This window comes from Carassius gibelio, chromosome B16 (assembly GCF_023724105.1).
Source record: "Carassius gibelio isolate Cgi1373 ecotype wild population from Czech Republic chromosome B16, carGib1.2-hapl.c, whole genome shotgun sequence".
NCBI classification, from domain to species: Eukaryota; Metazoa; Chordata; class Actinopteri; order Cypriniformes; family Cyprinidae; genus Carassius; species Carassius gibelio.
In genome coordinates this window covers 19,167,453-19,193,668 of record NC_068411.1, presented here as the reverse complement: position 1 = coordinate 19,193,668, position 26,216 = coordinate 19,167,453, and the positions used below count along the sequence as shown (strand labels likewise).

Genomic DNA, 26,216 nt, shown 5'->3' with positions numbered 1-26,216 from the left:
GGCTGTTAGTCCTATAATAAATCAGATTGTATTAGATAAAAACAGATAAAATCCTACACAAAATATGGTTTGTTTTTATCTTTTATGACAGTGATTTTTTATTAACAGTGTGCCACTGACCTTTATAATGTTTTTTATCATTATCACTATTTAAAGGAACACGCAACTGAAAAAGGTTTGGATATTTTTTACAAAATAATGTGGGTGTGGATATATGAATCTTGCTTATCTATCAGATGAAGACTAGGAAGCCAACTGCTGTGGTATAGTCATATTTATTGGTTTAGCAAAAGACCAACTTGATATTACATAACATCAATGTACTTACGATCAATGTTAATTTAGACCAGATTCAAACAGCGAAAATACATTTTAGTGCAATTAGACATTAGATTGAAGTATATTAGGCTAAAATATGACATTTCTAAAAAAAATTATAATAATAAACAAAAAAAGATACCTAAAAGAAAAACAATTACAGTTCAAAATCAAAGTAATAATAATGACAGAAAATATCAGCAAGGTTTTAGAAAAAATGTGTTAAAGCGATTTAACCAGCTAGCCAACATAGAGGGTGGACAAAATTAGAAGTACAAAAGAAAAAAAAGAAAAAAAATTGTTTGTACAAAATAACTCAATAAATGGTAGAGGTTGTAAATACAATGTGTACATATATGTAAAACAAATATATATTATTAAAAGTTTATATAATTATCTGGGCATCTACATTAATGCTAAAATTAATGCTAGTTCATACAAAAATGTATTATTAATTATTCACCCTCTTGTTGTTCCAAACCCACAAGACCTTCATTCATCATCAGAACACAAATCAAGATATTTTTGATTATTTTTGATTAAATCCGAGAGCTTGTTGACCCCGCAGAGATAGCAACACAACTGAAATGTTCTCAAGGTCCAGAAACATAGTAAGGACATTGGTAAAACAGTCAATGTGACGTCAGTGGTTCAACCGTAATTTGTGTGCAAAAAATTTTTTTATTAAACAATTTCCTCTAATCCAAGTCATGGTTCATAATATTATAAAATTAAGGTTGAACCAGTGATGTCACAAGGACTGTTTTATTGATGTTTTTACTCTGTTTTGGGTCTGGGAACATTTCAGTTGCGTTGCTGTCTCTGCAGGGTCAGAAAGGGGTCAGTTAAAATACCTTAATTTGTGTTCCGAAGATGAACAAATTGTAAGTATGAGTAATTAATTACAGAATTTTCATTTCAACAGAGAATATAATTATACGATTATGAAATCAAATAAATTGTTTCGATAATGACAGCTGTTTGCGTACCTTCTCAGTGAACTATGGCTCTGTGTAGTAAATGCTGCTCCATCTGCAAGCACGTGAAAACACTACATTTAATAACATATTTTTACTCCAAACTCACTTTATAATGGCAGCCCAGTATTTAAAATAAATCATTCTGTGAGATGATGTGACTTCTTACACAGAATAAGGCAGGTAACATGTTTCATAGTTTCTAAGGCATGATAAAGGCTATGTCGATTAGCCTTGCATTAAAGATATACTTTATTATAATGAAAATTATAATAAGAAGAACTCAGATAAACCATATACTGCCATAGTTGTGTGTCCTATGGCCTTCGGATGGAGAATTACTGCTGATCACAGAACCGTGCTTCACTAAAAGTTACGCATGACAATCACAGCTTCTGTCTAATCGCGATTGCACAATTTCATTATGATTTATCGTGCAGCCCTAGTGAACTATCCTTTTAATAATGCTGATCAGTGCAAAGGCACATTAATAATTAATCAAACAATCCAAAAACAGCAGGCTGCAACCAGATAGTTAGAATAACTGTTGCATAGGTTTATCACCCTAAGAGTTTACTTGTAATGTTGTAGCAAAGTTTACAATATATATGAAATATAAAAATCTATATATATCTGAACAGTTTAAACACTGATTGAAAAATATGGCACTGAAAAATTTGCTGTTTTGTAAGTAAGGCTTTGTATGTAAGCTGTTTAATCAAGGCAAGTGGTGTACACGATCTATCTAGCAAGCATAGCATCATTTTTGTTTGCTATTCCTTGTGAATGTAGGCTAATATCTATATGGTTTGTGGTTTTAGCCTAGCCCATTTCGGCCTTAAGATCAGCTAGTACACACTCAGCCTCGTTTAAACTCAATGGAGTCTCCGGAGGTCTCAGAAGACACGGCTGAGACACTTCACACGCATTCACCCTTTTTAACAGTCTGTTCCGGTCCACGTTCAACACCCACCCCGGTTCCATGTGGAAAGCTACACACACATGATCCCAGACGTAGTATTCTTCTTTGTGGGGGCTCACATTAACGCTACACTTCAGCTTGTTCACCTTAAGTTTCAGCTTGTAGGTTTCAGAGGGGGCTTGACAGCGCCACCACAAAGCCCCATCATGGTACCCACACACACCGTCCTCCTGATTGGGCAGTCGAGGATAACTGTCATAAAGATCTATGTCACGAGGATGCACTACAACATTATAGAGAATCTCTCGTCGGTAGAGCACAGTCTCATACATACGCAGAACTGGACTTTTGTTACCACAGAACTGCTCACCATAGAGCCAGAGTAGCTCTTTAAGTGAAAAGATGAAGCGGAAGTTTCCATAGGAAGATTTCTCCTGGAATGCCTTTGAGCTGGTGAAGTGCTCAAGGACGGGTGGCTGGTTGCGAATTTGGGCAGAACTTCGATGAGGGAATAAAGATGTGAGGAAACGCTCCTCAGCTGAGTATATGTCATCAGGTGTGACTGCTAAATCCCACCAGAGGAAATGGGGCTGATCATTATCTACCAGGTGCGGTGGCTGTCTGAAACCTGAATCGAGAAAAATAGCCCTAAGACCACTTTCTCCAGTGACATGAGACACTTTCTGAACACAGAACTCCACAGATTCAGGATAAGCAGGGATATTGTTCTTATACAGGTATCCATGCTGTAACTCCATTTCTTTTAGGTCCGACAGACTCAGATGCTGTCCCTCAAAGTATGTCTCTGTAACATTTCGGTTATTTCTGCGTTTCATTTTCTTTCTGAAACAGAGAAAAGGATGAGGTTTAGCTTATTATCTGTTTTGCAAGGACACTCAGCATTTTCCTCTTGCAAACCACCAGGGTTAGGGAGTAACAGGATACATGTAATGGCATTGCGTAATCAGGATACAAAACTAGTTACAGTTACATAAAAAAACTAAGTATTCAGATAACAGTTACATTTTGTAAAAAGTAGAAATACCATCAGGATAACATTTGTTTCATTTAAGATTAAACAAATGAGTATTTGACATAACGCTAAATTTAATTCGTCTGGTTCTGTTAAAGCTGCAGTCGGTAACTTTTGACGCTCTAGCGGTTAATAAACAGAACTGCTTGCGTCTTGCGGAAGAACATCGTAGCCGGAACTACTTCCCTCTGTTTATGTCTATGAAGAATCACAAAGGTACTGGGTTACTCCGCCGCGGTACCCCCGAAGCAATTTAAAATAGTCCGAATATAAACACTTATTATAGGTGCACCCTAGTGATTCAGGACAAGCTAAAAACACGGTTTGGAAAATTATTCATGGTGTACTCGCTTATTATATACATTTTTCTACAGTTTGAACACAAACAAAGTTACAGACCGCAGCTCTGATTGGTTGTTTCTTAACGGGAGCGATGTATTTCTGCAAATGGCAATAGGACCACTGGGAGGAGCCAGAGGAGCTTGATTTTTTCACAGATTATCTGTCTCATATTCTGCTGTCAGGACATAATGACAGGTTTAACAAATATGTAAAAAAATATATTATTACAAAAGTTACCTACTGCAGCTTTAATTATTATCCTCAAACGGGGATGACTGCTAAACTGTATATTCACTAGATGTCTTCATAGCCTTTTATTTAAATATATATACGGGCTGTAATATCTAGACGGTGAAAATAAGACACTATTTTTAATAGTTTCACAATGCTTTTTTAATCATTTTAATTTTAAAGTCATAATAAAATAAAAGTAGTTTGATATTGCTTTTTTCAACTTAATTTGATTTGAGGTAATCCAAAAGATTACATTACTTTTATATTTTGGTACTTGGATCAGTTACTGAATACTTTTTTAATGAAGTAATTTGTAAATGCAATGGAATACATTTTATAAGTACTGATAGCAGCTCTAACTAAACAGCTCACTAGTAGGCTATAGTTTTATTTGGCTTTCCAGCAAAATCTAAAATATAATCCACTATCAAAAACTTAGCTTTGCAGGTTTAGTCAGATGGTCTGACAGTCTCTGCTTTTGAACGTTATTTAGAAGAAAAACGTACACGTGTACAGTACATTCAAAATGAGGAAATAAAACTTTTTTTTCTATGTGCAACGGTTTACCTTTAGAAAATGCTGCCTTCAAACTTCGACCAGAAATAGATACCCCCGAATACAGGAATCGAAGCAGTTTTTGTATTCGAATGTGCCTTGATGCCTTCATGCCTCATTTATATGTTTGACAAACAATTCGAGTTCATTAAAATCAATAAAAACAAACGAGTAGATTATTAGCAGTTGCACAAATATGGCATCATCTGTCATTGTCAACATTACGTGAATTATTTTTCACCCTAAATACACTTTTGAGGGACTGTGTGTTTTACAATGATTTAGAACATTTTAAGTTTCGATTTTATACCGTTTACTTGATATTTAAAATGACGACCAAACTTTTCACATTATAAAACGATCGTTCAAAGTCGTGCATGAATAATAAATAACATACATTATTAATATGTGAATATAAAACTAAATCCCCCCCGTAAAAACAAATATGTTACCTGCTACCAGAGAGACGCTATTATCGGATTGTAGGCCTACTTCTGCCACCGAAGAAACACTGAACGAAAGCTAGGGGGTTTTTTCTCTTTTTTTTCTCTCTTCTTTTTTTTCCACCCCGTTCCCCGCCTCTTTTTTCAGAAACAGACAACAGCAGACACTAAAGCTCGAACTGATCAAAATCTTCCAAATAAAGTGGCTCAAAGTTTTTAAAACCAAATATCTATAGGCAGTTTGGACAATAATGTTCCACCTCAGCAAATCGGTGCCTAGACGTTAGGAACTCTTTCATATGCTTGTGAACTGTGTGAACATCTTTAATAACTTCCCTAGGTGAAAACGACTAGAAAGCAACTGCTCTCTCATTACTGTGAAAAAATACACGGCCATTTAGACAACCGGCCTACATGTTTCTCACAACATGTAATTTGTTACAAATTTTATGTTACATTATTTAGTCATATTAAACGCCTCTAGGATAATTGACCAGACAAATGTTATATACAATGTATATAGATTTGCATCCCCACAGTAAAATAAGGGTGGGACTTCAGTTCATGCAGACTTAAAGGCAAGATGAGCAAGGTACAGGCCGCAGGATGAAATGACTGAGGGGGCATGTGAAATTGTTAAGGGGGCTTAACTTTATTACACCATCAAAATGCCAAATGATGGCTGTCATGTTCATCAGCTGTACTCTCAATCACACTTTCAGTGTCCTTTTTGTGGTCTGAAATACGTTGCATATACTTTCTTATGTCCATTTTTGAATATTAATGATAATTCACATTTTAGCTGAAACTTAATTGCTGATTTTTTTTTTATTTTTTATTTTTTTGAATTGCTGATAATAGCACACGTTCATATATTTGCTCGACGGACACCGAATGGCGCGGGGTTGGATAAAACCACCCCTTGCTTTAAATTTAAACAACTGTATTTTCCATATGTGCCTTAATACCCACATCAGGAAATCACACAGTCAACAAAAGATAAGCCAGCGTCATTTATTATTAATAAATAACCCTTTCACACTTAAGTTTAAAATATTCTAACTGACTCCCGAGAGTAAAATTTTTCAAGGCGACAGTTATTTTAGAACGTTCCCCCTTAATGTTTCCATGGCAACGCGTCATATTTGTCACGTGAAACACCGCAGTCACAATAATAACACTGTATAACAGATGTAGGCTATCCTTCATTTCGTTTTTCCTTTTTTATTCGAAATATTCACAAACTTTCTTACCATGTCATCAACTATCTTATATTCCGATTCTCAAATATGTGTAAGTGAGTGTGTTTGGTCGTTTAAAAATCTTTATAACAATAGAGTAAACTTTATAGTTAGCATTCTTCCACTGTGTTTATCTGATATGAAAAACACACGTCGTCAAATTATATTTGAATATATTGTTTTTGCTGCTTTCACAGACTCCAAATGTTGCCTATTGTTTTACCAGTGCTTATGTGTAGCCTATTTAAATGTCTGAAATCTAAAATAAACATTATGAGGTTGAAAACACTGCATAGTTGTGATATATGACAGCGTTGAGCTCGTCCGTATCTGGCTCAGCGCCAACCAACGCGAAAGACGTTTGAATCTGGCAGTAATGTCACGAGTCACAACACTGAACATTCTAAATCCCATGGGGATAAGGTTAAATGATTATTTAACTCAAAAGGTTGGCCATTTATTTTTAACCATGGATACAAAAATGAAACAGAGGGGGCACAAGTCAGATCTGAGGGGGCATTGCCCCCTTTTGCCCCCTCGTGGCGCCGGGCCTGGCCAGGTATGTAAGAGTCAGCATTTCCAAAGGTTTGATCTTCTTGTAAGGAAATTTGGACCTCTCCTCAGAGATTTCAGCAACGACCTCGCTGGCGTCAGTCTGGATCCTATAACAAAAGATAGAGAGAATGGGAGATAGAAGAGAAACACACACACGCAAACTCCTGGAGTTGCTATTATAGGTCTTTTTCCCAAAACAGTTGAGATGAGGTGAACTTTCACACAGAAGTCTGAACAATATTACTTATATACAATATTAAAGTTTTAACAAACCTTCAGCACTTAGATCACCAGACATCATGACAGTTAACATGAAAATATGTGCCTCCTACGGTCATACGGTCAGTATGTACATGCATAGATATGTCACTTCTAGTAGTGATAAGAAAATTAAAAATACACTCATTAAATCAATTTACACACTCTAAATTTACTTTTCTAAATAAAAAAAAGGAAACATACTCATTTTAAAAAGGCTGTGACACTGAATTTAATGCAGTGTAAAAGAATAGAGACTATTCAGCATAATACATATAATTGAAAGAGAAATAAAAGCATTTAACATAAATAAAGAAAGCAAAGTAAATCATGCTACATTCCCACTATTATAACCGCTAGTCTTCATTAACCAATGTTGTGGAGCAAGCAATGGTCTCCTCAAAGTCAACAAATAAAACTCAGAAAAAGGGAATTCTAGAGGGAAATGTAAATAAGACTATATTAAACACAGCAATAAAGCCGAGATGACGGCCACTGCATCTGAATCTTCTGTCTGCCCGCACACTCGTTTTATACCTTTATCTCTATACCTTATTTGGTAGTTCCGGTTTTTAATTGGCATTGCCTGCCAAGTTTGCCACCCCTTATCACTATATTTTTCTTAATGGTGGAATTCGGCCAAATCAACAATTAAAAAATCTCTCCCTGTTGGTTGGCTATGGTCACATGAGACATTCTGTCTGTTTAACTACTATTAGCATTTGGAAATCACCCAAAGTTCACAGGGTTATTTTAGTTTACAGGTGCATTTCAGAGGTTAGTTTAGTTCACAGATACAACTTAGTGGAATATTACCAGGACCTCGTGGGAGGTCTTTTATATGTCCAGTCCTGTTCAACACTAGTACTGCCCTATGGGAGGGCCTTTATACATCTGACCCTCTTCATGACATCCAGTATTTGGGAATAACTCAGCATATTGATCAGTATATTGCTTTCTTTCATAGTTATGCATATTATTGTAAGTAAGATAATACCGTATTGAGTAAATAACATAGAATAACACATTTGTATAGAGTAATACCAAAGAATAGCACAATACCAACAGTCTACAAAATGTGCCATGGTTCAAGGTTACCCAAATGTTATCAAATCCAAATGCAGTGTGTTGTTGGATTCTTTGTGCTTTGGAAACATCCCAAGGTGCTCCATGCCTGTGCTTTTGGGAGTGAGGTCAACAGATTCAGTTGTAGCAAAGTAAAACTGATAAAGGACCATAAATTCTGCCTTTACCTTATTATCAAATGCAAAGCCATAATTAATGTAAAACCAATCTTTTCTTTATTAATGCAGCATGGACAATTACATTCTCTGAATAGTAAACAGTCAGGGAAAAAACAAATATTTCCCCCCACATACCTTTCATACTTCTACATATGTGATTACAAAAAATTTCTGGTCATTTTGTCACTTTTAGTACCTAAACGTGCCGGCTGGAAGTAATGGATACTCTGGGATATTTTCTCTAAAGCCTGATAGCATCAAACTCATACTTAACAAACTCTTCAGTGTTACGTTTTGGCTGAGCTCCCTCACAGAGCCTGAGACTCTTATTCAGAATTTCTTTGTTGAATTGGACAATTTCTCCATGTGGAACATGGAATGCCACTCCGATGTTATCCCACATATACTCTTCTGTCTTTTACATGTATCCGAATGGCTTTCCTGTTACGAGACAGCCTGAAACAGTGTGTTTTAGTCATTGCCTGTGGACGCCAGATAATGATTTTTTCATGGAACCCACACACTGCATCCTAGGTATCCTCGAGCAGGGGAAACTTAGAGAACGAGGCGAATGAATCACAATAAAATACATCACTTCCAGCTTGTAGACAACAGTCTCAAAAATGTGAATGTTGGGCTTCTGGCCTGCACAGAACTGCTGTTTGTAACTTCTTAACAACTCATGGATTGACATGCTGAAATGGAAGTTCCACATGCGAGAGGATGACAAAAAGGCAGGGGAAGTGGTGAACTTGTACTGGAAAGGTTTTTTTGTATCAGTGTGTTGGTCATCCAGGTATCACTTCTCAGCTTTAGTAATATCACCGCTGGAAATGTCTGGGCTCCACCATTATGGAATTACATTTGTTTCAATAATAATGAACAAAACTTTATAAAACTGAATGTAACTTTTTCAGAAACTATCAAAAATGTGCCATTACAAAAGAAGAAAAAAAACAATGAAAACGAAAAAAATGAACTCAGTCGCACAAATTTAACAGGCTCTTCAAATATGCTTCATTCTTTGTTAATGTTTTTCAAAGATTCGTTTTCGCTAATCGTGGATTCTGAATTCATTGCCACAGATTTCGCTTACCTTTCGCAGTTTTTTGTTTGGTTTTTTGACACAAACCTCTCATGGGGACTGGCTTAATAGTGATCTACTCTGATTGGATAGTGAGCTTTTTATCAGGTGCTCTCTGAGATTATTTTATTTTAAAGAGAGATTATTTTATTTTTATTGTTTTATTTTTCTTACATGTATATTGTAAGGAGGATTTAGGCCGTGTAGATTCCATAAGCGGGTCTTTATTAAATGGTCTGCTGAAAAAATCCAAATGGTAATCACAACTCGTAGTCAGGTCACAGGCTTTGGTCAAAATACAGGCGAAACAGTCCAATGGCAAACAAATCCAAAACAGTAATCCAAAAACGTGAGTCAAAAAGGCAAAAGCAATGGTCATAACAATAATCAGCAAAGGAGACATGAAAAACGCTTAGTAAGGCAGTGAACTGGCAATACTTCGCAATGTGGCATAGCAAACACATGGCTTAAATACAGGGTGACAGGAAATGACAAGACAGGAACTGATGTGGCAGGAACAGGAAGTGGCAGAGTTCAGAATTCAGGTGAAGGCTCCCTCTGGTGGACGGGAGCCTGATCAAACGTTACAGATATGAACCTCTATCTTATACTTTAATAGGCATACTTTAATAATTGGGCCAAGAAATCCTAATTAATGTATGTAGGGAGTATTGAAACTATGATTGAGTTATATACAAACCCATTACAAAAAAGTTTTGTACGCTGTACAAATTGTGAATAAAAACAGAATGCAATGATGTGGAAGTTTAAAATTTCAATATTTTAATCAGAATACAACATAAATGACATATCAAATGTTTAAACTGAGAAGATGTATCATTTTAAGGTAAAAATAAGTTGATTTTAAATTTCATGGTATCAACGCATCTAAAAATAATTGGGATAAGGTCATGTTTACCACTGTGTGGCATCCCCTGTTCTTTTTATAACAGTCTGAAAACGCCTGCGCTTCTGGATCATGTTTAGATATGGCTTCGTTTTTGACCTATAGAGTTTTAGACGGCAGTGGCGAATGGCACAGAGGATTGTGTTCACCGACAATGTTTACTGTAAGTATTCCTGAGCCCATGTTGTGATTTCCATTACAGTAGCATTCCTGTATGTGATGCAGTGCTTTCTAAGGGCTCGAAGATCTCGGGCATCCAGTATGGTTTTCCGGCCTTGACCCTTACACACAGAGATTCTCTGAATCTTAGGATGATATTATGCACTGTAGATGATGATAACTTCAAACTCTTTGCAATTTTTCTCTGAGAAACTCTTTCTGATATTGCTCCACTATTTTTCGCCACAACATTGGGGGAATTGGTGATCCTCTGCCCATCTTGACTTCTGAGAGACACTGCCACTCTGAGAGGCTCTACTGATAATAATATTTAAAAGTTTATGAGATTTGTAAATTATTCCATTCCTTTTTTTAAATCACAATTCATACAGTGTCCCAACTTTTTTGGAATCGGGTTTGTATATATTACATTTGTAGAAGTAGTCTTATGAGAGCCAGAAACACTATGAAGGCTGTAAGGGCCTGAGAGCCATAAGTTGCAAACTATCATTTATTAAACTTTACTGTTGGACAGTCCTGGGGAATGAAAGTTTTTTTTTTTTTTTTTAGATTTTTAAAAGACTGACTGACAGTATGTTAACAGCTGCTAACAAAAAATGTTAGAAGGAGAATCGGGAATGGAGCAATTCAGCTTTAAAGACATGTGACGCAGTCTCTGTGTTTAGTGAAGGGTAGCTTTAGGTGCAGGGTAGTTCAGTGGTTAGAGCACTGGTCTCGTAAACCAGGGGTTGTGATTTCGATCCTCGTCTGAATGAAGCTTTAAAGACATTTTAAGCAAGACTGAATCTAAAAATTGGGAGGAATTTGAAGACAAATATGACTTTAAATACAGTACAATAGTTGAAAATATGGAAAAGACAATCATACAGGAGACAGGCACTATGAAGCAATATGACAACACTTATCTGTAAGATTATATGTGTTTTAAATTGTGTACTCATGCACTATTCTATACCATTTTGTGGTATAAATAGTGTAACTGTTTAAAAAAACAAAAACAAAAACAATCCAAACTGAAACTTACCAAAAAAAAAAAAAAAAAAACTATGTGTAGAATAATGGACACTTCATGAATTCTGTCGCAGCTAGGGTTAGCCCAAACAGTCAATTCTGTTTGTGTCTGTAAAGGGGTTTACTAATTTGTCCATACAATTAAAACAACAAAGGGACAGTGTTCCTCAGAAAGGATCTCCATGTATCTACTGTTTGTAACATTTGTTTTCAGACTTAAAGGTCTGTCCCATAGACAGAACTTTGTGTTATGATTATTTGAAGGCTGACACGCTAACAGTCTATTCTGTGGAACTTTGCTACACACACACAAAAAACCTTTGGTCAAGCTTTCTTATTTTGTTTATTAGAAGATATTGAAAACACTGGTGATACAGTGCGGACCAGGCAGAAGGACAATAATGATGCATGTCAGAGATAGATCAAATTCATATAAGGAATAACAAATGACTCTCATACTGGTGACCAAAACTGAGAACCCGCACGACCCTGGTGTCCGGTTGGCAGATATACGTCTTAGGAGAAGTATGTTGCATGTGACCTTTAATCACTAGTCATCTAAATAACTTTCAGAGAGATGCTTTACCAACTTTATGTACATCTGTTAAGAGTTTAATTGTTTTTCCGTAAACTGACCAATCAGAATCCATTTCACCTATGTATTGACGTAATCAGTGACCTCTGTTAGAGTATAATTACTGGTGTTTCTGATGTGTAAAGGAAGCATCCTACGAACTCCATTGTAAGTATTGTAGACTGTTCTGTTAATGAAACTGCAAACTATTTTCTTCAGTATATTTTGCTTCAATCAAGTACATCTCTGACTCCTGTTCTTCATTCAACACCTGGTCCTTGGGTTTTAACTGTAGATACTCATAGAATAGTTTCTATGAACTGCAAATTTCAGGTTTTTGATAATACATAATAGGGTATATATAAAATACATAATATATGGTAGGCCTGAGAAGCTTTGCTAGTCATCACATGCAATCACCTGTTTGTCATCTTTAAACAAGGTCAAATGTAATTGAAAATTATGAAGGTAGTGAATCTTCAGACACAAAAACCAATACTGGTTGAAACCAAGCAATCGTGATTGTTTGATAGTGTAAACAAAAGAAACTCTACAGACACAGACAGACAGACACACCCCTCAAAGAGAAACACAGTACCTTTTAAATAGTAACCAGGAGACTTGCAGAACAGGTGAGGCTCCATAGCTCAGTGGTTAGAGCACTGGTCTTGTAAACCAGGGGTCGCGAGTTCGATCCTCGCTGGGGCCTGATTAATACTGATAAGACACTTTTTAACCCTTCTATCAGAAGTGTTTAAAGACCAGACATAAGTGATTGTCCATAGTCCAGAAGGCAATCACAAAGCGGGTAAGTTGCAGAAGGTCATTATTGAACAGGATGGCTGTTCACAGAGTGCTGTATCAAAGTATATTCAAATGCAAAGTTGACTGGAAGGAAAAAATTTGGTAAGGCACACAAGCAACAGGGATCACCACAAGCTTGAGAATACTGGGAGAGATTCACAGGGAGTGGTTTGAAGCTGGAGTCAGTGCATCAAGAATCATATGCTCAGATGTCTTCAGGAAAAGGGCTACCGAGCCACTTCTGAAACAAAAACAATGTCAGAAGAATCTTACCTGAGCTAAGGAGAAAAAGAACTGGACTGTTGCTCAGTGGTCCAAATTCCTCTTTTCAGATCAAAGTAAATTTTTTATTTCATTTGGAAATCAAGGTCTGGAGTCTAGAGGAAGCCTGGAGAGGCACAGAATCCAATCGGGTTTAAGTCCAGCGTGAAGTTTCTGAAGTCAGCGATGATTTGGGGAGCTGTGATGTCTGCTGGTGTTGGTCCATTGCCAAGACAAGCTTTATGGAGATGCTGATTTACTTTTCCATCGGGACTTCCAAGTGGTTTGCTGACCATGATATTACTGTGTTTTATTGGCCAGCCAACATGCCTGAGCTGAACCCCATTTGGAATCTATGAGATATTTTCAAGAGAAAGATGAGAAACAGTCGATCCAACAATAAAGACGATCTGAAGGCTCAATAGTGCTTTAGCAATGCCACAGGCTGATCGCTTCCATGCCCACCTCACTGATGCTGGAGTTTGTGCTGAAAGAGCCCTGACCAAGTATTCAGTGCATAAATTATCATATTTTAAAGAACTTGAGCCTTTCTGTTACAAATCCCTTTTTTTATAAGCTGTAAGTTCTAATCATCAAAATAAAAAAAACATTTTTAAATGTTGTACGTTACATGTAATGAATACTAGAATATACAGTTACAAAAATATTAACTTTTTCACACAGTATTCTACTTTTTTGAGCTGCACCTGTAGATCTGATTATTGTTCAACACTACAAAAGACACCAAGGTCTTCAGACTATATGCAGAACTTCACCCTACATGTGAATGTAAACAAGTGCTGCAAATTTCTGATCTGATATTTCAAGCACTTTACAGAATATAAGCAACAATGTTTGGGATAAATGTTGTATCATTGCATTGATTTACATCTGCGTATCTACTCTTATTAGGAAACATTAGGTAAAATCTAATATAAGGTAAAGGCACATTATTAATTAAAACTTTCACTTCTTAAATATCCAATTAGTTTGAAAATGAATATAAAAAAACATAGGCATACAGGAAAAAAGCCACATCTGTTGTAATTTTTTTCATAATCTGTATAGCACGATTATAACATACTATTGGATAAACAATGAAGTTATGCAGACAGAAGAATGTCATTTGTGTCACATGAATCACATGTTTGTCATTCCTCCAAATTTCAAACAATCTAAGCTACAGGGAAATGTTGGACACACCCTTTGAAGGGTTTTTCATATGTACTTTCATATGGTAATGAGGATGGTTTCTGAACAGGTGAGGCTCCATAGCTCAGTGGTTAGAGCACTGGTCTTGTAAACCAGGGGTCGCGAGTTCAATCCTCGCTGGGGCCTACCAAACACTTTTGAGAAGTAATCAAAAAAAGTTTACAGATATAGATGACTAGTGGTAAAACAGAAGATAACTGAACAAGTCAGTTATGAACGGTAGACGGTAATGTTTTCTCTTGGTTCTTAATGAATGAGACTTATAGTCCAGTGATACTTATATATGTTTTTTTCCTCATCATGACGTATTTTTGGACAGATGCGACTTATACTCAGGTGCGACTTATAGTCCGAAAAATACAGTAGAAATAAGGACAACACAAGACCAGGTGAGACTCCATAGCTTAGAGCACTCGTCTTGTAAATAAGCGATCGTGAGTTTGATCCTCACTGAGGCCTGAGAATTACTTTTGTAGTAGTATCAAAAACATTTGCAGACATGCGTGACTTCCAAGAAATCCACGTATTCAGAACTGACAAGAAGCACTTATGAGCCATCATTTGTGTGCAATTAAGAACTTCTAAAAAAAAACTGAAGCAAACTATATTATGCCTATACGCAGAATCAAATTTACTCAGGAAATACATTATAAAAACCAAGAAAAGATTTAATTGTTCAAAAATATTTCAATATCAAACCATTTATACATCAAATCCTGAACTGTCTTGGCATAGAAAGTACAAAAACCCTGCACAAATAATACTTTTATACAAAAACAATACAAAAATCTGAAGGCTGCCATAGATTAAATCAGAAACACCATTAAGACAACAGAAAGCAGATAGATTAAGCAGATAAACTAGATGAGAAATCGTTGGTCAACCAGAGTTTTGCTTGCTAGGTTCCTGCGGCCCATTCCATTTCGGATTAATCTGAAGACCTGAAGTAGAGCACATTAAAACTTTATCTTAAACATCAACTCTAGAGCGTTGAATTAAACCAGTCCATTTACATATTCATATATACTAACCAGCTGCTGGAGGTATGTTAACACAGCTGCGAGAATGAAGTTCTGACTGCCCAGATCCACCACACAGAAAAATAGGGTGTCAAAGACCAACAGCACAGCCTCATTACCATAAAAGAGGACATCAGCGAATGAGTGAGAATCATCTGAGAGAAAATAAACAAAAAAACTCTATCAATCAATCACTCAAAACACTAATGATTTGAGAAGATTTGCAGAGCGTTTTTTACCGTTATAGAAGATGCTTTTATCCAGTGGCTCTATAAACTCCATACCGATGAGTCTCTCAAATAGCAGCTTATCTTTCACTATGTAATCCATCTCACGATGTGCCTGAGAAAACAACAGAATGAGCAAATTAAAACACAAACCAACCATAGTAAACTACTTGAAAAATCACAAGAATCAATTAAATGAAATTCTCACATGATCAAGGACAGAGCCCAGGAATCGGTTCATAGTATGGTAAGCTTTTGTGCTCTGCTCACATGGATTGGCTGAAGCATCCACCAATCTTGAAGGCCCGCTTCTCTGTAGAGATAGAGACATTTTTAGCCACCTTTACCAAGAGTGATTTGTGTGGGAGATCACTTTGCTATACCTTGGGGAAAAAATTGTCTTTAGAAGTAAGCAAAATGTGACAAAAACAGGGTTCACAGCCAAAGGAAAAAAAAAAAGATACATTAAAACAAGTAAACTGTACCTAAAAATGGGAAAAGTTTTCTTGAAATGTAAAAAAAAATTCTTAATATAAAATATTCTTTTTTGTTATTTGCTTTGATTAAAACCATGAAAGTCTATGGTATGTCCTCTTTTAGATAAGTAAATATAAGTGTCTATGTTTGTGATTATACCCTGTTGATTGGCTCGATTATCCGGTCATATTGTGCTCGTAGGCGGTTGGTTATTGAAATCTGAAATGTCTGAGTGTCTGAGTTTGGCAAAAGTCCCCTCTGGCCACACAGATTCTCCTAAAATGCATAAAAATAAAATTAGTTCTCCATTTAAACTTCTCCAGTTTAAAACTCCATTTAAACTCCATTTAAACTATTATTAAATGGAAGACTCAAATTCATCGTACCGCCTCCCTCTTCAGGTTTGTATTCATTTCATCCATGTTAGTGTCAGCATGACCATGAACAGAACGTCCATGAATGTAGTAGCCGAAACACCGATGAGACAGCAGAAGCATGGAGATCTACCAGACACATACACGTACATACAAAAGAAGAAAAGACAAAATCAAGCAACATTAAAGCCTTAAATGCAGTATATTATGGTCTAATATTGTATACTTATTGTCTATGGATTATAGTCTATTTGCAAAGAGGATTTCTAACCTAATACTTACATTGCTAATTGAGCACAGATCCACAAACTGACGAATCTTGTCTTCAACAAAGCGTTCATGGAATATTGTGAAGTATATCATCTAAGGCAATATGACACAAAATGGGACATGTGAAACCGCATTGGTGACACAAACAAATAGACAGGCTGCCTGTATTTAAGTATACATGTTCTCACCTGTATTAAGCCAATGCAGAGCCACATTGCAGAAGCCACACCGTAGCGGAGTATGAGGCTGTATGGTGGTTTGTATGCCTCAGGAGACCGACGCAGGTCGGATGAGGGGTCTCTTAAAGCCAAATTTGAGAAGCCCACCACCTTGCAAGCACAATATTCGACATTAAAAAAAGACGTGTTCGTGTGGACAGGGCCTCAGATATTTGGCTACGAAAACATTTTTTTTTTTTTTTTTATTTTTTTTTTTTTATGTATATCACACTGAAGTCATGCCTTTAAAGCCGTATCAGTTTAAACTACTGATATACAGTTTTCTGAGCCCACACATCCGAAGCTTGAGCACAGAAAGCGAATGTCAATTGGCATGCGAGTACTAAACTAAGTTCTTACAAAAAACAATTACTGGGTTGTTTTTTAGGTTTTCTGATTATAGCCATTAAACTGGACAAAGTCAGGTTGTCACCTGTAATACAGTCCTTAACGCGATAGTATGCTCTTCAAATGGCTCTTTAAGTATTTTGGAAATAGGTTTTGAGGCAAACTGTAGATGTTTTGGAACAGAGCTGTAGTGTGTTGCTGGCCTCACCTCCAGAAAGAAAAGCACAGCAATGACCTGAAATGTGGGGTTGATCTTGCGAATGGTCTGAATCTCATTCCACTCATTGGCCACAAAATATGTTCTCCAGATACTGACAGGAGATGCTTGACTTTTTGCTTCACCAGAACCTGAGCACATTACAACATAATTATAGAATATATTTGTGTTATTAAAAAATGGATTAAAAGTGTAGCGTTTGTATCGGTATAATGGAACATGCATTTGAGAAGCACATTAGAGAAACACTGTAATTACCCTCCACATGCTTACTGGCTTTACCACGAGGTCTTTCCCAGTCTATGAAGAAAATATCCACAGACAGCTGAACAAAGAGCTTATGAAGAAATTGTACAGTCTGTAACAGAAAATAAAGTTGGGTTAACATGAGAAGAAAGGGAAAAGACAGACATATACTTAAATAAGCATCATGTAGCATATAAGCTAATATTCATATTTGTACTCACCTTCAAAGCAAAGGCACAGCCAACATAAACAACAAAGCGCTCCTCCTGAGCTGGTAATGGCAGCAACACAGACACAAATAGCTGGGCCTGGAGATATACAAAAAAGGCTTTTCTTTATAGGTCTGAACTTCTGTTTTAATGCATGTTCACATTGGCAAATGAATAAGAATCATGTTTTTGTTCACATGGCCAGAGCTACTGCTATTATACAAAACTATGACTTGATTGCACACAATCAGAGTATAAACAGTTTGATAACATGTAAATACTGTTTGACTTCTTTTCTGTAACAAGTGGGTGTCTCATTTGACAGAACAGTTGGAAGAAATTCACAGAAAACACAGATACTAAGCTGATGTCTGATAAGTGGGTGAGACTACATTTAACAACAGAGAAAAGTGATAGACTTGCCTCCACTGTCTGGAAAATATTAAGAGGAAAAGCAAAATAAAGAAAAAGGAGAAAAGGCAAAAGAAAGACTCATGTGAGGCTAAATCATATTAATAATAGACTGGAAACTGCCACTCACAGACATGATTAATGCAAACCTTAAAGAATATGAGCCAGTAGAGGCCGCTTCCAACCGTGATGATGAAGAAAACATTTGCCAGGTCACCAGCATAGAACACCAGAAACTTCATAAGGGTCTGAAACAGAAATCACATTATTATGCATCTGGGTCGTGAATTGTTAATAATCAGCTCTGAATATTAGCTCTCACCTGTAGGTCAATGAGAGGAGATGCGATTCTTCTTTTCCAGCTTGCGGTCTTTAATAAAGAGTGGACAACAGCCACCCCACCCAGCACACCAAGAGCAATCTGGATATGAATCCACATATGAATAAGATTAACAAAAGAAAACAGAAAATTGATTTTCGTTGTTCATACTCACATCAGTTTTGATCCGAGCTTCTTCCTGGTCCATCGTATACTCAAGAGAGAATGACACCTGTAGATATGTACATAAAAACCTAAATGAAGCTGTTTGGCTGATCACATAAACAATTTAAAATTTGCTAAGTATGTCACATTATTACATTTACACTGCATCAAGTAATCTATCTGTCAATTTTTTGATTTTGATTACATGCATTAAAATATGCTGGAGACATACTGTAACAGTCTGTGTGGAGGGGTCAGTGACAGGTATATCCGAGTAAGTCACAGTCATCAGAGGGGGGTACACCTGTCCCTTCTGTGTATTCGGCACCAGCTGAAATCTGTTCAGTGCAGGACATCAAGCTTAGTGTGATGTGATCTCCCACTATGTGTGTTTTATGTGTTTGTGAGTGTAGAGTACTTACCCGATCTTTATGTTAGAGGCCACACGTATGACCCCAGGTGAAGAACTCAAAGAGTTTTGCCTTCCACTCAACGTGTCCACTAGCATAAGCCTCCGGGTCAGTAACCAGTTATTCATGTTTGATCCTGACACAAGAGAAATCAGCATGGTGATAAAGCGGCAAGGCCATGATATGGAAGTGTTTGATCAGAAAGTGGGTTTGTACGTTTTACCCTCATTAGTGAACTGCCCGTTAAACTGTTGCTTGGTATTTAGGAGAGGTACTGCAAGAAGATGCTTGTCCTCCTGTGGCTTCTGAATGACCAGGAACACATCATAGAACACAGGCTCTGGATACCCATTCAGAAGCTCTGACACAGAGAGAACACACTAAGAAAAGACAAAAACTTTTATATATATCGACATATTCACCTGAAAAAAAAATTATTGCTATATATGGAACACATAGTCAGACTCACACTCTGCTTGTAGGCTGTCCCAAACGTGAAAGCAGACTGTTGTCTGGTAGGGGTGTCTGGACAGAGCTATAATGGATTAAATTAAGAATATTTGCACATTAGTAAAATTTTTACTAATTCTAAAAAAAAAAAAAAAAAAAAAAAAAACCTTAATAGAAAAAATTAAAATCTTACATTTTTTAGGAACATCACTGTATGACGGTAAGGTAAAGACTTGCCAATCAACTCAATGAAAAACACCTCAAATAAAGTTTGATAATATATATATATATATATATATATATATATATATATATATATATATATATATATATATATATATATATACATTTTTTAGATAATATATAAAATAATAAAATAGTTGAGAAAAAAAAAATTATTAAGAAGAATTTGTATTAGCGACAGTAGCATAGTGTGTGTCAACATATAACGCTGTTCAAATCCCGGCTCGAAGACCTTTCCTAATCCTACACCCTTTTCTCTCTCCCACTTGGCTTCCTGTCTAATCTACACTATCCTATCTTAATAAAGGTAAAATGGCAAAAATAAATCTTGAAAACATAATTTTTGACAACAGAAGAGAAAATGATCATGCCTGCCTACCTGGAGGTTTCCTCCACCGATGCCCTCCCATCTCAGAAACTCCCCACGCACCGAGTAAACAGCAGCCCGCAGCTCGATGTTAGAGTTCTGAAATTGAGAGGAATGTTTGTAAAAAATTATTACATGTACACTTATTCTTACAAGATTAAATTTCTGAAGTGTTTACCTTTTGTGCCCCTTTAAAGCTGAATCCAACAGGAAGTGGCTCACTCTGTAGAATCCGTGATGCCAACCCAAGCTGGTCTCCATAGTAGAGCCAAGGCAGGTTTGCCCTCCTAGAGTCACAAACGAGAGTGAGAGTCACAAATACAAGTAAACTGGATACTTCTGGCAATTACATATCTTGCATCACAAGAAAGATGCATCATGAGAAAGAAGTATTTTCAGAGCTGCTGATAATGGAAGTCATGTGACAGGGGTTGCCTGTAGATCATGTACTTTTTAATCCTATGCTAAGTGTAATGGTTATATAAAGACATATGTTTATGTGAAGCATTGATAGTGATGATTGCGTTGCTTTTTTTATAGGCAGGTGGGATGTGCTTCCCTTCAAACGGTCTACCCACGTGTCATCTGTTAACCTGAAATATGTATTGAAATAAAAATCCAGAGAGTAACATATAGAGAGATAATAAGAGGCTTGTTTGCCACAATTAAAATAAAATGTCTTGATGTATGAAATATAACTGTGGATGACAGCTAGAGACGAAAAAAAAAATAAACTCACAGAATGATACATAAACAAAGCATTGAGAGACCCAAGTTTTCAGATGTATAGCTGGACATTTGGGATTTGTTGGTGGCCAGTAAAATCTAATTTTGACACCAGGAACTACAGGTTTGAGAGACTTATTTCTCAAGAGAGAAAAAATAGAATGTGCCACAACACACTGAGTTAATTATATGAATTGAAGTTGCTCAATTGTAAACAGTAAAGTGCTATATAGTAACCGTATGTGCATTACCAGTAGGAGATGTCCTGGCTGCTGCCCTGAGCAGCTGTTGTTCTGTAGACTGTGTTGTAGAGGCCACAGGCATCATTGTTTATGGTGCTAAAGGAGTGCATGTTCATCACACACATGTTGCCCAAAGACTGACATGCTGTCCGGTTGGAGAACAACTACAGATCAAAATGAGCAGAACTTATATATTTTCCAAAGCAAAGCCAGACATGTAAAAATGTAAAAAAAAAAAAAAAAAAAACACTTGTGCATGTGTGTAGAAATTTACCAAACAGGCAGCTGCTGAAGAATACATGAAGTTTGAAAACCATGCCGATACGACAGAGCTGGCCTGTGTAACACAAATAAATCACACTTTAAAGCAACAAACCTCAGCACGCTAACAGAAGTACACAAACACAACTCATGAGGTTAACTTTGAATCTTACCAGTTGGCTAAAGATGACATTTGGGACAACTGATGTAGGTAGACTGTTTGAAGGGAAGCACATCCCACCTGCCTGTAAACAGAGCAAAGCAATCATACCTATCAATGCATCACATAAACTTATGCATATACTACCAGTCAAAAGTTTGGAATAAACATTTGACCCCCAATGAAAATGTTTGAGATTCTCACCTGTACGTTTGAACTACCGCAAACACAAGACTGAGATGAGTTGATGAAGGAGTCCTCGCATCTTACACACCTAAGAATACATGACCAAATAAAATGAATCACTTTATGCAACATGAAGGTCAAAATGAAAATCTGGTGGCACTGATAGAAACAGGGGAGTTACCTGTTGCCCGTTCTATCTGGGGCAGAAAAAGCGGGCTCTGTTGCATTACATGCTTCACATCGTGATTCAGTTAATGGATTCCCATTCCCATCTCTCTCCACTGACCAATACAGACATGCCATAAAATCATAAACAATTCTGTGAGTGCTTATTTCAGAGAAAAAAAAACAGCCTATGTTTGAATCATATTTATTTATGTGCAACTGAAATGAAAAGCACTTACCGAGCACACTTCCCTTAGGACACTGACACTTGCCATTCTCCCCTACCCTTCCAGAACAATGGATACAGCCATACCCATCCTGGGTGACCACCTATGAATGAAAGTAATCATATAAATGTATGAAAGTACAAGTTCCCTAAATTACTAATAATACAAGATCTTAAATTTGTAATTTAAATTTAATACAAAACCTGATTGGCTTCAGGACACTGCTGGCACGTGATGGACGCCCCATTGCTGACCAGCACCCTGAAACCTGTCTGACACTCACATGCCAGTCCTATATAACAGAAATACACATAAACATACAAGCTGGTTTACAATTAAGTGTATTATAAAAGTTCCGTGATTATAATTATATTCATTTGAAATATTTATTTGTTTACTTTGGTGCTATGAGCAGCGGCAAATGCAGAATTCTGCGCGCATGCAATTTACCCACTCTTAAATAACGTTACTCACTCTAGGTTACATTAGCAATAATATATGAGCAAATGATTGCTGTTTATTGTACAACGTCTATCGTCAACAGGTTAGTTGGTCAAAACAAAGGAAACTAATCTGTGCTAAGCGTACCTGATTTGCTGCTCACTTGATTCGGCCCGCATTTTACACAAGACAAGCTAGAAATATCAAAATAACTGTCCACACCACAATCCGAAGGCTGCTGAAAAGATATAGAGAACTGCTGGCAGGAAAAAACGTTTAGTTTGAACAGGAATATGATGGAACAACTACACACAAATGCTCTCAGCGTCCTCGTCGCCATGGTGCAGATGACGCGTGAATGACGTACCGGTTCCTGTTCCAGCTCAGAGGCGTGCAGCGTGCGCGCGCTCGTAAAAGTATTTGAGAGGAAGTTGCGTTTTCCCGCCGGACACGCGAGCTGTGTTGTTCAGGAGGTTACCGCGTGGTTTCTCTGACCAAAAAAAAAAAAAAAAAAAAAAAAAAAAGAAAAGAAAGGAAAGAAAAAAGTCGTGTGGAACCGTTTAGATTGAGGTATTATTTTCAGAGAGAAAAAAACGAACGGTAAGTAAGGCTCCGAAGACGCATTGATATCGAATGTTTAACTAGAAGTGGATTTCCTGAGGTGTTTTTTCTCATCTTTGAAAGTTTTAAACAAAGGGGAGAAAACACTGGTTTCTACAGTGGATTTTTTTGTTAGATTATAGAAACTGGTCTCAAAAGTTTGCTTTTTTTCCTTTTAAACAGATCCCATTGGTTTGTAAGAAGAATCTGACCATGACAATAGTTGTTCTGCGTTTGCAAGGTTTAAACACAGAGGCGGGATCTGAAGACATCCGAAGATTTTTCCATGGCTTGCACATACCTGAGGGTGGTGTTCATATTATCGGTGGCAAGATGGGTGAAGCTTTTATCATTTTTAATTCGGAGAGAGAAGGCCAACTAGCCATGCGATACTCCGGAAAACTCCTCAGAGGCTCTTCTGTTTCATTACATATTAGCAGTCTGGCTGAACTCAAGAGAAAAATGGAGTCACGATTAAAGAAACCAAAGTCCACAGCAGTGGAGACTAAAACAGTGCCATCATCCCCACCTGACAACAATAGAGGTCTTTTGCTTAGTCTAATGACTGCCATTCAAGGACTGCATTCAAATGAAAAAGTGGATCAAGGCCAAGTGCCTGAAAATTTCAACCAAAATGTTCCAGAAAATGATAAATGGTCCTCAACAGACAACCAAACAATTAAGGATGCGCCACATAGTCTAACTCATGACATGGCACCTAAGGAGCAAAAAAGCAGTGGAGAAAACCTCAATTCCTGTAAGCCAGGCTATCTTCGACTTTATGGATTTCCTGACTCCGTTTCCAAAGAAGAGATCTACCAGTTCCTACTGGGACTTCCAGTGTTGGAAGTCATCACAAAAGTTAGACTGTCACTGGGTTGGTGTTGTCTTGTGAAGCTGGCGAGTTTCACAGATGCTGAGGAGGGGCTGAAATACAGCCATAGGAAATTCAAAGAATACCATGTTGAGGTCAGACTTGCCCATGAAAAGATGTGGACCGATGCTGTGGAGCAGTCCAAAAATTTCATGCAAAACATCAAACCTCACACTTTCTCAGAGCGAAGGGAAGTTAACACGGAAAGAAATGCAATCAGAGGTTTCTCAACCAAAAGAAGTGCAGAGGAGTCACTCTCTCGTGGACCTCCAAAAAAATACAGCAGAAACTTTACATCCCCTCAAACAGAACTTTGTGTTATTGTCAATAATCTTTCAAAGAATATAACCAAGACCGAGATCAAGGATATTTTTGGCTGTCATGCAATCCCAAACTACAGAATAAAGCATTTATTGAATAAGTGGAGAGAGCGGACAAGCACTGCATTTATTACCTTTGAGCATGCAGAAGACTATGCCTCAGCTCTTAACATGAATGGCACAAATGTTGGCTTAAAGGACATTGAAGTGTCAGCCATTACTAAAGAAGAAATGCTTGCTATACTCCGCAAAAACAGATGTGCTAATGTCTGGAGGCCACCACTTCATGGAAATCCTCATTCAGACATGTCATGTGTATATGCACGCAATTTTCCTGCAGATGTAAGAAAAGTAGAGGTGAGAGACTTTTTCAGGCGCTTTAACGTCTGTGAAGATGCAATCATATTGCTTGTGGACAGCCAGGGAAGTGGTGTCGGGGAAGCCATTGTGCAGTTTGAATGTGAGGACATCGCCAAACAGGCCCAGAGTTTCCATGGGAAGTATTTCATGGGAGCAAAAATTCTACTCACTTGTATCACACATCAACAGAGGGAGAAGATACTTGGTACATTGTGAATGACTGGAGAATTGGAATGTTCTCAGCACTTTGAAACAACAGCAGTAGTGTAAACTCCTGGTGTAAAACGTAAAGGACGACAACTAAATCATTTGAAGATCCAGTGTAAGCTTTATCATTAGCTCTGTGAGCTGTATATAAAAGCAATATTATAGGTTCAACAATTGAAGATGCCCATTAAGGATTTTGAGTACCACATGAAAGGAGTGTACCAAAAAAAAAAAAAACTCTTTTGTACAGTAGTTGCCAAACTACAGTAGTCAACATTTGAAGTGGATCAAAGTTGTCCTAATACAAAAACAGGTATTGTTTTGGATTTAGGACAACTTGATGAAATGTTTTGATCCACTTCAAATGTTGACCAGTGTATTCAGGTCTGCTACAAGTGAATAAATAATACTGGTTTACTTTCACATTTAAAGTGCAAACTGAATTAAATTTTGCACTTCTTTCCTTGGTTGTAGCTGCTGAACATACAGCTTACTGGCTTCCATTAAAAACAGATACATCACATATCTTGTATTGCATATTAATATTTAGTTATTTCGGTTTAACAGTATATATTTTAACAGAAGGAATAGGTTATAAACTTTTTTTTTCCCTTTGGACTAATTGATTCAGTATTTGATCTGACATTTGCATATGCAGTCCTGTTTGTAAAAAAAAAAAAAAAATCTAAAACAACCATTTTTAGTTATGTCTTGATGACCAGATAGATTTGTTTTTCATTTGACATGTATATTTGATGATATATTGTAATTAAACTTAATAGAAATTTGATATGCAATATCAAATCAGTTTCAGTCTCCAATTTTTATGTCGGAAAAAAATTAAAGTTTGCTTTCCAAGATGCTGATCAAGAACTGATTATGAAATTTGTATAAGTCAACAGCAGCACACAATTCCTTATAATGAATACCGAGAGCAGTCAAAATGGAGACAGGATAACCATGCAATACTGTCATTGGACATTGGTGCAGGTGGTACTGCACTACATCATGTGGACAATTTGTTGGGAGTGGCCTATACAATTATTCAAGTTAAACCCAAAGTAAAAAAATAGAGCATGCTTCTTTTCATAAATATCATTATATTAGTATACCTGTGCCTACCCTCATTTCCAAGTGTAAGCAATAAGGATATAAGAAGATCATTGGAGAGCCATTGAAGAGCCTAAATTGTACCGGAGAACACAGAACTTTATAAGACAATACAGGCGCAAAAACTGATGAAGATGCAGTATTCAAACTATGGGACAACCTGATTGAAGTGAGGATATCTGAAGGATATAGAAACTTTTTCCGCAAATCAT

General features: G+C 36.9%; 3 protein-coding genes and 2 non-coding genes across 6 annotated transcripts; 3 read left to right on the top strand and 2 right to left on the bottom strand.

The window, feature by feature from the left end:
• Positions 1–259: 259 nt before the first annotated feature.
• LOC127974350 (uncharacterized) lies at positions 260–4,983 on the bottom strand. 2 transcript variants are annotated; one of them, XM_052577549.1, is made up of 2 exons: positions 4,834–4,983; positions 260–3,060 (listed from the first exon to the last, which is right to left on the bottom strand). In XM_052577549.1, the coding sequence occupies exon 2, from the start codon at positions 3,051–3,053 to the stop codon at positions 2,118–2,120; it is 936 nt and encodes a 311-aa protein (XP_052433509.1). In that variant the 5' UTR covers positions 3,054–3,060; positions 4,834–4,983; the 3' UTR covers positions 260–2,117. The 2 variants fall into 2 exon arrangements, with proteins under 2 accessions (XP_052433509.1, XP_052433510.1); XM_052577550.1 differs by lacking the exon at positions 4,834–4,983 and adding an exon at positions 4,394–4,682.
• Positions 4,984–12,514: 7,531 nt separating this feature from the next.
• trnat-ugu (transfer RNA threonine (anticodon UGU)) lies at positions 12,515–12,587 on the top strand. The gene has a single exon. It is a non-coding gene; the product is annotated as a tRNA-Thr (tRNA).
• A 1,621-nt stretch (positions 12,588–14,208) lies between these two features.
• Positions 14,209–14,281, top strand: trnat-ugu (transfer RNA threonine (anticodon UGU)). The gene has a single exon. It is a non-coding gene; the product is annotated as a tRNA-Thr (tRNA).
• A 521-nt stretch (positions 14,282–14,802) lies between these two features.
• Positions 14,803–23,017, bottom strand: LOC127974483 (meckelin). The gene is made up of 28 exons (XM_052577815.1): positions 22,681–23,017; positions 22,296–22,384; positions 22,105–22,195; positions 21,882–21,981; positions 21,719–21,788; positions 21,528–21,599; positions 21,368–21,430; positions 21,103–21,257; positions 20,304–20,412; positions 20,138–20,224; positions 19,535–19,600; positions 19,289–19,445; positions 19,078–19,201; positions 18,888–18,993; positions 18,666–18,722; positions 18,494–18,592; positions 18,321–18,419; positions 17,773–17,859; positions 17,564–17,663; positions 17,297–17,436; positions 16,711–16,851; positions 16,535–16,615; positions 16,265–16,381; positions 16,038–16,154; positions 15,610–15,714; positions 15,414–15,516; positions 15,187–15,329; positions 14,803–15,096 (listed from the first exon to the last, which is right to left on the bottom strand). Exons 1-28 carry the CDS (start codon positions 22,871–22,873, stop codon positions 15,016–15,018), a joined length of 2,952 nt encoding a protein of 983 aa, XP_052433775.1. The 5' UTR covers positions 22,874–23,017; the 3' UTR covers positions 14,803–15,015.
• LOC127974485 (RNA-binding protein 12B) lies at positions 22,985–25,698 on the top strand. The gene is made up of 2 exons (XM_052577817.1): positions 22,985–23,133; positions 23,317–25,698. Exon 2 carries the CDS (start codon positions 23,347–23,349, stop codon positions 24,901–24,903), a length of 1,557 nt encoding a protein of 518 aa, XP_052433777.1. The 5' UTR covers positions 22,985–23,133; positions 23,317–23,346; the 3' UTR covers positions 24,904–25,698.
• Positions 25,699–26,216: the final 518 nt, after the last annotated feature.

Excerpts from the sequence above, each read along its gene's own strand:
- LOC127974485 (XM_052577817.1), top strand. The coding sequence starts at position 23,347 with ATGACAATAGTTGTTCTGCGTTTGCAAGGTTTAAACACAGAGGCGGGA.
- LOC127974350 (XM_052577549.1), bottom strand. The coding sequence starts at position 3,053 with ATGAAACGCAGAAATAACCGAAATGTTACAGAGACATACTTTGAGGGA.
- LOC127974483 (XM_052577815.1), bottom strand. The coding sequence starts at position 22,873 with ATGGCGACGAGGACGCTGAGAGCATTTGTGTGTAGTTGTTCCATCATA. Across the intron at positions 17,437-17,563 it reads AGCCAGTAAGCATGTGGAGG|GTTCTGGTGAAGCAAAAAGT; the intron begins GTAATTACAGTG and ends TAATGTGCTCAG. Across the intron at positions 15,097-15,186 it reads TAACATACCTCCAGCAGCTG|GTCTTCAGATTAATCCGAAA; the intron begins GTTAGTATATAT and ends GCTCTACTTCAG.